This window comes from Drosophila takahashii, chromosome 2R, assembly GCF_030179915.1.
Source record: "Drosophila takahashii strain IR98-3 E-12201 chromosome 2R, DtakHiC1v2, whole genome shotgun sequence".
Classification (NCBI taxonomy): domain Eukaryota; kingdom Metazoa; phylum Arthropoda; class Insecta; order Diptera; family Drosophilidae; genus Drosophila; species Drosophila takahashii.
This window is the reverse complement of record NC_091679.1, coordinates 23,288,528-23,300,359: the sequence shown is the minus strand read 5'-3', so window position 1 is coordinate 23,300,359 and position 11,832 is coordinate 23,288,528. Positions and strand designations below refer to the sequence as shown.

The window sequence follows — 11,832 nt, the reverse complement described above, 5'->3', positions numbered from 1 at the left end:
TTATATACATTAAATTATGAAACGTAATGTACCAAATTTCGTTTTATTTTTAATATTTTAATTTAATTTAATTTAATTTAAAAAGTTAATTCTTACAAGGCGAAAGTAGCTAAATTCAGCTTGAAAGTAGCTGCATAGCCAACACCACGTTGGACTGACCTATCGACAATCGATAGCGACGCGGTGCCGTGCGTAGATGATGGGCCACCTCTAGCTGGACAACCAATTGGGCGAATTCGAGGTAAATATTTATCAATAACAGCGGAGTACGCTGCAATTGCAAATTGATTGGGAGCCAAGTGCGGGTCGCCGGCAGCGAAAATGCACGAGGACGATCTGAAAAGCCAGTTGACCATTGCGCGGAACGAGATCAACAATCTCAGGTGCGTTTTGGGAGACACCAATTCCTAAAAGTGTCCTTTTGCGACTGGTAAAGTTCAAGTTCACACCGATTTTGCCTTGACCATGATGCAGGCAGCAAGTGCGCAACCTGCAGCATGTGCAGCGCAAGGACATCGAGACGATAACCCGCCTGCTGCAGGACTTCCGCTGCGAGGGCTGCGCTGCGAGCAACAACAAGAGCGCCAAGGACAAGGTCGCCGGCGAGAAGCAGGAGCACCAGCAGCAGCAGGCGCAGGAGCAGCAGCCGGGACAAGGTCAGGTGCGTTTGACCCTCCCACACCCACCCACAAATCACACCTCCCAACCCATCCCCAGAGCCATCAGACCAACGGAGGAAGCGGCTCCGGCGAGGACTACGCCCACTTTCGGCCCATCGGAGTGATTAGGACGGCCTTCCCGGAGAAGCGAGCCGTGCCCAGGCAATCGATTGTGGGCAGTCGCCTGCGCGGCATCGTCCAGCTGAACGACGGTGTCTTTACCAATCCGGAGCACTCGCTGGAGGGACTGGGCGACTTTTCGCATCTGTGGCTCATCTACCATTTCCACCGCAACAATGCCCATCCCAAGGCCAAGGTGGCGCCTCCCCGTCTCGGTGGCGAGCGGGTGGGAGTGTTCTCCACGAGGTCTCCGCACCGACCCTGTCCCATTGGTCTCTCTCTGGTGGAGATAGAGAAGATCGAGAACGCCACCATCAGCTTCTTCGGCACGGACATGGTGGACGGAACTCCGGTGCTGGACATTAAGCCCTACATTCCACACTACGATGCGCCGTCCTTGAGCGTTGACTCAGGTACGTTGGGCGACCAAAACCCCGAAAGCCAACTAAAGTTCTTGCCTCGGACAGGAGGCACCTCGGTTGGACCGCATGAGAACAGCCTGGACTTCTACGACTCGCGGCAGGAGCCCGACGGAGAGGAATCGGACCTGGAGCTGTACGGAGCGGCTGGTTACACCAGCAACTCGAGCATCGGGGCGGATGCCATGCCGCCGCCACCGAGCGCCGTGCGAGTGCCCAACTGGGTGGTGGCCAGCAGTCGGCTAAGCGTGAGCTTCAACGAGCACGCCGAGGCCCAGCTGAAGGAGCTGCAGGTGGAGAAGCAGTGCATCGTGGACATCCTGGAGGCCGATCCGCGCTCTGTTTACCTGCGCACAAAATACGGCTCACAAATATTCACCTTCCAGCTGCGGGAGGTCACGGTGACGTGCAAATTTGACGACAAGGCCGCCACGGTGACTGTTGTTCAGGTCCGGCGCAATGAAAATGTGCAGGTTACCGCCTTGGATGGCGATCTGCGCAGCGCCTAATTTATTGCAATAGATATTCGTTGATTGACGATTTGTGTTTAGCTTAAGTATTTCATGTTGAGGAGCTTTGACCTTTGGCGTTTCAATTTTGCTCTAGGATTCAGGACATTCTGAAATATATGTACGAGGCTTGTTTCCCACGCAAATAAGTTGTTTTCTTTCATGTTTAATGCTCGGCTAAACGTAATGGTTTTAGTAATTTAATTTCAATTTGTATATTTTCAGCGTGATGGGCGATTTAAGCTGGAAAGACTTTCTGAGTCAGGCTAAGCAGTTTCTTGGAATTTCCCAGCAATTGGGCGATAGTTGGATGCTGGAGGAAAAAGTATGTAGCCAATAGGCATTTCGTAATCTAATTTTTTGAAATAACTACATTTTTTTAAATTTAGAACTCGGATGAGCCCAACACCTTCCTTAAGTTTAGTCAAAAGATTAAATGCAAGGGGGGCAAGGATAATTCAGAGGAGTTGCTGAATGTGGAGTACCACGTTGTTTTTAGTGTATCCTATCAAGTACCTATGATGTTTTTCCAGGCACACAGATCAGGTATTTATAATGATCCAAGAACTTAGTAACACAACTTAACTCATTTTCTTGCAGATGGAAGCCTTCTGGACTTGGAGGCTACTTGGCAACTGTTTATGCCGGAAACAAAAGCCACTGAACTCTACCAGATTCTTACTCAAATGGACCATCCTGTGCTTTTTAGACCTTTCATGGCACTGCATCCATGTCGCACCGCCGAGGTGCTCAAACAATTCGGACAGCCCAGCAGTAATCAAGTTCTCACCTTTATAAGCCTTTACGGACCCCATGTGAAGTTGCACCTTCAAAATGCCTACGGTCTCAGCCAAGATTACACATAATTTACATTTATTGGTGGTTGTTTTAAACATTGGTTATAGGAGTATACATGTGTGGATAATATGGCATATGTAATTTACAGTTTTACATTTCATTCGCTATCTTAAACTGGTTTGACCTTTGCATTGAATATACTATATTTGAGGGCATTGTGGGTCCCCATTTCTTCTAGTACTTGGCACACGTGAAGATCCAAATTGTACAATATATACGGGCAAACTTTTATGGGATATAGTTATATAGCGACCACTCTAAACGTCTCACCTTGGCCAATCTAAATACGAAACAAAGTACTTTAATAAACCTACGAAAGGAACCAAACTTTGTACACATATTATAACTCCGCTTGGGATATATTCTTCTACTTATGCTTTAAATATTATAGGGCTAACATAGTATAACTTTGCAAGTTCCACTCGCTTTCATTGTTAATTTCACTGGTAATATCAACTAGTAGTTACTTGTTCAATTATTTCATAGTTTCAATATAGGGCTATTTTTAGACAGGTATATGCTTAGACCTAATTGTACTGTACACAAGCGTGGCCTTAGTTGAGCCGCTTTGCCTTGCATTTTACTAATGTTAAGTGGTTCATTTATAATTAATGTTAACTGGCTACTGTGTGGCATTAGCGGCACCCCGGCGCCGACACAAAACTCCCCTGTTCCTGGCGAAACCGAGGTATTGCGGGCTCGAGGAATCGCATTGAAAATGTTTATTTGCAAAATAAATCGATTTTATGTATATTACGTTAGTTTGCAATTGTAATCCGACAGAATACACGTTCACGTACATTGATATAATATCTTTTCTATTGACAGGCTATCGTGCCAAAAGACGGATGGTGTGTGGAGTATGAACATCCTCTAGAGGAAGTTCATGGGTGACTAGAATGGCACGGACGAGGAGAACTCAATTAAGACTCGAGAAGTGGCTAAGATAATATGAATTTTTCTATTCCCAAGCAGTTTTGTTTTACCAATTATGTTTAGTCGTGCAGATGAGTTATTAATTTTGTTCATCTACTTAATGATTGATAATTTAGAGGACACATATTATATTGCGAGTATATCCAATTAATTAAAGGTGTATCTCAAGGCTTTAAATATTTTTAACTAAGTGCTCATATATTTTTTTTTTATTATTCTATTACCTTAACACTTTCTGGGTTTATTCTATACAACAAAGAAGATATTTTACTTTGAGATTTGCACTGTTTCTGCTTCGTTATTTAAAATTTACATACGGTCTCCGTAAATGTTTGCCTATAAAAGTCAAATACAGTTCTTGAAAACCGAAAAAAAAAATCTCGGGCTAGTTATGCAAAATTTCAATGGAATGTTTGAAGGTTTTAATTAGAAAATTAAATTTGTTGGGTAGTTTTTGTATTGATGATAAAAATGTATTTGTATTTTTTCTAAGAGTATCGTATTTCCAAAGACCTTATTGGCACTAAACATACATATATGACTATATGAAATATACACTTTTTGTATTATTTAACATACTGTTCTTGTCATCTCATTATATGTATTCATATATAAAATTTCGTTTAAAGCTGCACCATTTAGTTGACATTTGCATATCAAGTTACATTTGTTTTCTCTATATACAATATAAAGTACTAAAAAAAAGTAAAGTTCGTAAATCAGTGGCGAGTGTTGCTCAAATGCAATCTCTCGAGTCGGAAATCAATGATATGTTTCTTTTTTAAATCTTCGTACACATACGTATATATATCCCTTCGATCCCAGCAACACCCGCCACTGGCGATGACGGAATAAATTACTTAAGCCTAAGGCATAAAATTCGCACTACAATGCTGTTAGGTTGGTTTGTTGTTCTGGTTGTTTGGTTGGTCTCATTTCAGTTGCATCATTGGACAATTTTAGCTACGTTATCGTTTTTAAAGTGTTCTTAAAATATCCTCTGGCACTGTACATGTACACCTAAAGCCCTGGTATTGCAATATACAGCTTCCGCACTCGGATCCCATTGGAATGGACTTGACTCGGTTGTATATTTGGCTACACTAACACTAAATATAAAGCTCTGTAACTCACTCGACATACATACACTCAAGGATACATGTAGCACATCTACACATACATATCATAAGGGAAAGCCTTAACCTAGGATAAACCAATTCGATGCGATCGCGGGTGGACTAGGGCTAAAGCTATTAACGCTAGGCTATGTTATGGACGGTGGTGCTCCTAGTGACGATCCGAAAGTCATCATCCAGCTCATCGGCGGACTCGGGGGCGGTTCGGCCCATGAAGTCGCTCGATGCGCTGCGCCTGAATCAGCTGCACAGCAAATTGAAGAACCCGCGTCCCTTCTCCGATCGTGGCGCCATCAGCATGGGCACCTGGTTCTTGTGGGTCACCTTGATCTGAAATCGCATTGGTAATAAAAAATAAAAGTTTTCATATTAAATAAATCCTTCACTTACCGTGCAGGGCATCTGCATCCAGGGCTCGCCATCGATCTGCATGGGAAACGTTTTCTTCGTCTTGATGATCACCTCGCTGCACTGGGCCAAGCGGCGTCCAGAGGCTCGGAGCCCAGTTCTTACCTGCCCCATGTGCAGGCAGTTCTCCAGACCAATCACCTCGATCAGTCGATCTCCAAAATCTGAAATAGACATAGGGAATATTGTATTCGTGCAAAAGTATGTAACAGCTTGAAGGAAGCGTTTCCGACCCCATAAAGTATATATATTCTTGATCAGGGTCACTAGCCGAGTCGATCTAGCCCTGTCCGTCTGTCCGTCTGTCTGTCCGTCCGTATGAACGCTGAGATCTCGGAAACTACAAAAGCTAGAAGGTTGAGATTTTCCACTCATATTATTGGGCCTCCTACGCAGCGTAAGTTTATTTCAGCCGAGCGCCACGCCCCCTCTAACGCCCACAATCGCCCACTAACGATTTTAAAAGATTTCCGAGAAGTATAAATGCAATTTTGTTGTGTATAAATATACCTATCGGAATGTAGAAGACATTTTTCAAATCGGACCATTCATTTAAAAGTTATACGCAATCAAGATTGATTATATATCTATCTCCCTCGCACTCCCTTTAGCTGAGTTACGTTTATTAGATAGTCGGAACACCAACCCGACTATAGCGTTCTCTCTTCTTATTTTTAAGATTAACAAATGTTCGCAGTATCGTACCCACCTTGTATGGCCACCGATAGATCCACGGAATTAAAGCTGGTGGCGGAGAACTCCTTGTCGCCCGCCCGCAGCTTCTTGCTCTTGCCGAAGGGCCCGGCGCTCTTGCGGATCCGCTTCTGGGACAGGTGCTCGCCCCACAGATTGGAGCCGCCGTGGGTGTACGGGATGTTGAGCAGGGCCACTCCCTGCAGGTGGGGACCGTTGGCCAGGTCCAGAGCCACGCCATCGCACTGTGAATACGGAGCGAAGGTTACACGCTGCGTTGCTCCGTTCCAGCACTCGCTAATAAATCACCGATAAGGCGTGACCTCATTCCCGCCCACTTTCCAAGCCAATCCGACCCCCAACCACTTACCACAATCTCGATGCTCTCGTGGAGATTCTTGCAGGATGCCGCAAATGTCTCGGATGTTGCATATTCGAAGTACCAGAGCTTGTTCTTCATGCGGCTGTTGAATTTGTGAGGATTCTTCTCCCGCTCCAAGTGAAACTTGACGCAGATGGCGGCGTCCTGGGGAAATAGAATCAAGAAGCGGTGTGGGATGAGTGCAAGGCCAGTGAAAAGGTCAGCTGGGAAACAGGCCATTCAGGGTCACGTTCGGATTGCACTCGACTGCGATTGCCATTTCCCATTCAGACTATCCAAGAAATCTCAATTAGATTGACACCCCGGCTGCTATGGCAATGCTATCGGTTCGAATGGACCCAACCGCAGCAATGCTAATTAATGTTGGGGCCGAACGTTGGACAAGTCGCCTTATTTTTATTAACAATCGGCTGGTAAGAGCAAAGCTCCTTATTTCAGTTGGTTGCAGTAATCGAAAACCTAAAGAAACTTCCAGGAGAGAAGGATTTACCAAGAAGTTTGAGTCTGTGCAGTTGAGGGAAATTTGTTAATCCACAGGCACAGCTGTGGCCAAAAAAATAAGCCTAAAATCAAATCGAGTTTTCAATTAAATATATATATACACACAAAAAATACGCCGGGATCAAATCGCTATGCATATATCGATTTTACCATGCATTCTGGTAAAATTGATATTAGATAATATAATTTTGCGAATTCTCTGACTTCAAAAAAGAGAGTTAGACTTATTATCCATTAAAATAATTAGTCAATGAAATATTGGGATCAAATAGCACTTGCTTATGAAATAAGTATCTATGTAGTCTTGAACTTCCTGCTTATAGAGTAAACGCAGTTAAATAAAATGTTTAATTTATTTTTAGTTATTTTTAGTAACCTGCTACGAAGTAGTACTATTTACGTAGCCGCATGTGTACTTAGTGAGCTCACGTGCCGAATGCTCTCTTCCTGTGCAAAAGTGTTTGCTTTACGGAGCTGCAGGCACCTGGCAACTCCATTCCACGGAAGAGGAACTTACGGAGGAGGTCCCTTATCGGGCGTAGGGCTGAGCTTTAATTTCTTATGCGGATATTCGGTTGCGTACCCGCCCCGTGGGCCAGCGGGCCAACATCGCTCATACGACACGTTGCACTTACTGCCAGCGCATTTGTTATGCATGTCGCTCGGCAAACACACACAGGCACGCGCGTCCTTTCGTCCTTTGTCCGCCGGATGCAGGGCACGTGGTGGCGGCAGGACTTTCAATTACGGCCTGTTGGTTGCTGAGCAAATAAGATTTATTACCGCTCGACGTCAAATTGAATTGTCAACATGAGCGAGCGCCTGCCAGAGCTTAAAATCGAAAAATCGACGAAAAACTTTTTAATTAGCTCCAGCCGCATCCCGTTTCCCCATTCCCATCCCCATCCCCGATGTCACTTTATGCACGGCCTGTGCGGTAAACTAATTTAGTGACAGCCCAGCTTATTAGCATGCCTCGACCGCACGATACTCATTAGTCGACGGAGGTGGGGAAACCAGCTGACAGCTTGTTTGCATTGGGGAAAGTTTGCCGATGGTGCCCGAAAGCCAGCAATGGAACATGGCACGTTGGCAAGGATGGCTCTAAAAAAGGGCTGGGAGGTGAGAGGTTAATGAAATAATTTGTATACCCAATCCGGCAGCTCGGTGTGTGCCAGGCAAAGCCCGAGTTGCTCCAGATAGTGCGCAATCTCTTTGAGGCCACGGGGCGTATGAGCAACTCAGGCACAAAAGCCCTGCCATAAAATGCGCATCCAGCCCGCTATCTCGTTGGCCCCGGTACATAAAACTTGAGCCAAAGCCAAAGTCGAATCTCAGACAATTACACATCAACTCCTTAACAGCTCCGAGTTGGCAATCTTCCCCCTCCTCAAACAGTGATGACAAGAAATACCATATTTTCGCGCAAGGAGTGATACGAAAATTTGGTAAACTGTTACCACAACACATATGTATTTCGTTTATGTATTTTTAAGATTTCCAAAGCCTGAAATCTTAAATACAAATTTTTGTATAACACTAGTTTACAAAATAATATTCTTGGTGTGCTCCCCAGCAATTGATGGCAAATTCTGTTAGTGCTGGACCCCTAGATCACGAAAATAGCACTTATTTTTTTTTCGATGGCACAGTTTTTTTTTAAAGATTTTTTAAAGTTTGAAATGTTAAATTTCGGACTTTTTTCGAATTTCTTCTTATATCTCGGCAGATATCCACTCGGTTGGGCCAGTTTTAGTTTTATTTTAAAGTCAATAGATCAGAGCTTAACTTTGCCATACAGATCAATACGATTGGATGAGTAATGGCAGCGCAGAAGCTCGACAAAGATGAAAAATGGGTTTTTTGGTCGTCTGTAAGTCGGCTGTATATATCGTAAAAACTCGAAATAAATCCGTTGAAAAATCATAATGGGTACAAACTTAAAGTTTACATCCTACCGAATAAAACAAGCCGGATATGGCCCAAATCCATGGAAAACTGGATTTATGGTGGATTTTTAAAGTTCGGATTTTTCCACTTTTTTCGGTTGACAAAGTCCAAATTTAAGATTTATCATAGGTGGCGACATGTAAACAAAAACAATTGGTGTTGGCAGCCGGGTCTCTAAATAGCTAAATCAGATATTTAAAAGCTAGAAAATTATTAAAGTGAATTTAATTTTTTAATTAAGGTTACTTTTTTCATAAGAATGAACTATCCAAATGGATAGTACTTAATTAAAAATACTCACAGTTATAACGCAAACTATTTTATATTTTTAAAGGAATTTTCAGAAATTAGATTTATTTTATAATTTTCTAGCTTTTAAATTTAGCTATTTTTTGACCCGGCTGCCGTCACCACTCATTTTTGTTTACATGTCGCCGCCTATGATAAATCTTAAATTTGGACTCTGTCAACCGAAAAAAGTGGAAAAATCCGAACTTTAAAAATCCACCATAAATCCAGTTTTCCATGGATTTGGGCCATATCCGGCTTGTTTTATTCGGTAGGATGTAAACTTTAAGTTTGTACGCATTATGATTTTTCAACGGATTTATTTCGAGTTTTTACGATATATACAGCCGACTTACAGACGACCAAAAAACACATTTTTCATCTTTGTCGAGCTTCTGCGCTGCCATTACTTATCCAATCGTATTAATCTGTATGGCAAAGTTAAGCTCTGATCTATTGACTTTAAAATAAAACTAAAACTGGCCCAACCGAGTGGATATCTGCCGAGATATAAGAAAAAATTCGAAAAAAGTCCGAAATTTAACATTTCAAACTTTAAAAAATCTTTAAAAAAAAACTGTGCCATCGAAAAAAAAATTAGTGCTATTTTCGTGATCTAGGGGTCCAAATCTAACAGAATTTGCCATCAATTGCTGGGGAGCATTTCGGCTGTAAACTAGTGTAATTGTATCCAACCTTTTAGTATTGATTTATTTCATATCATCTATAATATTACTGAAAAAGACTAAAAACCTGTTAAATTACGGAATGACTGCCAACATCTATGACTTCGCAGCTCTTTTGCAATCTGTAAATAATTTGGAAAGACCAACAAAGTTATAAAATGGGAGGAAAACGCCCTCTTGTTCTGTCATACAAAGTTTTTCGAAAAGCCAGATTTAACGGCTAAATGCCGAACTCAACTCCCAAAACTGCCTGAAACTCGCACTTTTATCATCGTCGCACAAGTTGCCGCTCAACGTCAATTGTTTGACGTTAAACCCAAGCGTCAGCGTGAAATACTTTTCATGCTGTATTACTCGAGGAGGAGGTGGTAACTCCTCCTACCAAAGTTTTCCCCAAGGAGGCGGATGCTGGCTCCCAAGGAGCTGTGCCACTTGAGCCGGAGGAGCACTCCCTTATAGACCAGACACATGTTCATGTACATGAGTGTTAAATGGATTTCGTGATGGGCCCAGCACAAAGAGCTCTTCGTGTGAAATGTGTCCGACAAGTGAAATCCCAGCAGCAGGAGCGACAATAACATCATCGCCGTCAGTTCGCCTGTAGACGCCTACTGTTTAAACAGACGCACATCAAGTCATAAATAAACTAACACGCAACGCACACACAGAAATCACATATATATGTGCAGAGAGAAACCCAAACCCGAACTGGGATCCACACACATTTTTATTTCGGTCTTTGGTGCGGATTTTGTGGGATCTGGTGTGCAATTGCCGGGGCTCTGTGGAAGGAGCATTAGGCTGATTTCAGTGGCGCAGGGGAGCGCAAAATGTTTGCACAAAAAGGATTTCGGCTTTAGGCGCCACTTGACAAATGGTGTGACCTTACGCAGGGCCAACACCTACTCAGCCACCCAACCACCCAACCACCCAACCATCCACCCAGTCCACCCTGCTTATACACAGAAAAATAATCGGCTAAGTCCTATTGTATTTAACTGCTCACAAAATAAACCCGCTGGGATCAAATCGATATGCGCATGGTAAATTCCTGGAATTTATGTGCATATAGCTTTTACCATGCAATTCTGGTAAAATTGATATTAAATAATGTATTTTGGACTTAGAAAAACCGAGCAATAGAGAGAGAGAGTGGGAGCGAGAAAGACACATTCCAAAATCAAACTAGCCTACTTATGGTCAAATTGATACTACATAACATCAAATCGATCATCGTCTCATATCTATTTGTTTTTTGGGTGTGCAGTTTAATATTTTTCAAAGTTAGCCTTTATGTGATTGGCTTAAATCAATTAATCTTGATTCCAAAAGTGCAAGAATTCAGTTTGACCTTGACAAAGATGTTGGTTAGGATTTTCAAATCACTATCTGAACTAAGAAATCTGAGAATTTTTCTGAAATTAAATTGATAAACCCATTAATTTGACATACATTATATCTACATTATTGGATTTAACTTTTATGAGTTTGACCATTGAATCTTTAATTTTTCTGTGTACTTTTGCAAAACATTGGGCGTGTTTACACTCTGCCCCAAACACAAACAAGAGGCAGGATATCGTCTGGCTGATTTGTACGACATTGCCTTTTTATTTGGCCTTCATTTCATTTCATATTATTTCTTTTCTGCGGCCAGCGCGGTGCTGTAAAGTTGTCACTTAACTTTTCTTTATGGCTCTCTTAAATCCCGGCCTGATAAACAGAGTGCAGGCCGCAAAAAAGTGCGAGTATCTGTGATTTTGTTGCTGTTTCCTTTGCTTCTCTGCCATTTTCATATCTCACATCATACTAAATTATTCAAAAGCTCCTACGAAACTTTGCAAAGTTTTATCCTTCCTCCTATTTATTGCGCATAGTGAGTGTGGGTTGCGGGCATACTGTATGTTGGTCCCTGGGGCGCAATCTGTTTCTTTTCCTTGACTTTGTGGTGCTTGGCGTCGCCTTGAGCAGTTACTAATTTAACACTTGCTGGAAATTATAATGAGACAAGTTTGGTTCTGGCCACAGCCTGGGCATTCATTAATCTAAACGTTTTTGGCTATTTGGGAATTTTCCGGAAATTCTAGAGCTACATAAGTGAAATGGAATGCCGGCGAAGAAAGAGTGTTGCCTAGCTTTCGGGGCCAGCTTGATTGGGTTCTTCACAGCCAAAGCGTCGGCATCTATTTGGTCTCGAAAGCCGGCAAAAGTGCTGGCAAACAGTGCAAATTGCACCTGCCGCTGCCTTTCACCTGCCAATCGAATGCAATGCAGCATCAATGATGCA

At 42.7% G+C, this 11,832-nt stretch overlaps 3 protein-coding genes across 10 annotated transcripts in view; 2 read left to right on the top strand and 1 right to left on the bottom strand.

Annotated features, from left to right (window-relative positions):
* Positions 1-175: 175 nt before the first annotated feature.
* Atg10 (Autophagy-related 10) lies at positions 176-3,215 on the top strand. Its single transcript, XM_017157053.3, has 4 exons — positions 176-241; positions 1,933-2,032; positions 2,097-2,253; positions 2,308-3,215. Exons 2-4 carry the CDS (start codon positions 1,937-1,939, stop codon positions 2,571-2,573), a joined length of 519 nt encoding a protein of 172 aa, XP_017012542.2. The 5' UTR covers positions 176-241; positions 1,933-1,936; the 3' UTR covers positions 2,574-3,215.
* Positions 183-1,856, top strand: LOC108067822 (tRNA (adenine(37)-N6)-methyltransferase-like). 2 transcript variants are annotated; one of them, XM_017157052.3, is made up of 4 exons: positions 185-383; positions 475-661; positions 718-1,192; positions 1,247-1,856. In XM_017157052.3, the coding sequence occupies exons 1-4, from the start codon at positions 322-324 to the stop codon at positions 1,705-1,707; spliced, it is 1,185 nt and encodes a 394-aa protein (XP_017012541.2). In that variant the 5' UTR covers positions 185-321; the 3' UTR covers positions 1,708-1,856. The 2 variants fall into 2 exon arrangements, with proteins under 2 accessions (XP_070068800.1, XP_017012541.2); XM_070212699.1 differs by having other exon boundaries at positions 183-383; positions 718-1,856.
* A 737-nt stretch (positions 3,216-3,952) lies between the features above and the next one.
* Positions 3,953-11,832, bottom strand: part of Dgk (diacyl glycerol kinase 1) — a 48,594-nt gene continuing 40,714 nt past the window's right edge. For all 7 annotated transcript variants that reach the window (XM_070212694.1, XM_017157042.3, XM_070212696.1 and 4 more), the window contains 4 exons: positions 6,109-6,264; positions 5,755-5,983; positions 5,028-5,209; positions 3,953-4,967 (listed from right to left, as the gene is read on the bottom strand). In XM_070212694.1, coding sequence (XP_070068795.1) covers positions 4,878-4,967; positions 5,028-5,209; positions 5,755-5,983; positions 6,109-6,264 — 657 coding nt within the window. In that variant the 3' untranslated portion in view covers positions 3,953-4,877. The remainder of the gene's footprint in view (positions 4,968-5,027; positions 5,210-5,754; positions 5,984-6,108; positions 6,265-11,832) is intronic.

What these genes read in the sequence shown, in the direction of transcription:
- Atg10 (XM_017157053.3), top strand. Translation starts at nt 1,937, where the DNA reads ATGGGCGATTTAAGCTGGAAAGACTTTCTGAGTCAGGCTAAGCAGTTT. An exon ending in GTTGGATGCTGGAGGAAAAA is followed by an intron (nt 2,033 to 2,096) that starts GTATGTAGCCAA and finishes TTTTAAATTTAG; the next exon opens with AACTCGGATGAGCCCAACAC. An exon ending in TTTCCAGGCACACAGATCAG is followed by an intron (nt 2,254 to 2,307) that starts GTATTTATAATG and finishes ATTTTCTTGCAG; the next exon opens with ATGGAAGCCTTCTGGACTTG.
- LOC108067822 (XM_070212699.1), top strand. Translation starts at nt 322, where the DNA reads ATGCACGAGGACGATCTGAAAAGCCAGTTGACCATTGCGCGGAACGAG. An exon ending in AACGAGATCAACAATCTCAG is followed by an intron (nt 384 to 474) that starts GTGCGTTTTGGG and finishes ACCATGATGCAG; the next exon opens with GCAGCAAGTGCGCAACCTGC. An exon ending in AGCAGCCGGGACAAGGTCAG is followed by an intron (nt 662 to 717) that starts GTGCGTTTGACC and finishes ACCCATCCCCAG; the next exon opens with AGCCATCAGACCAACGGAGG.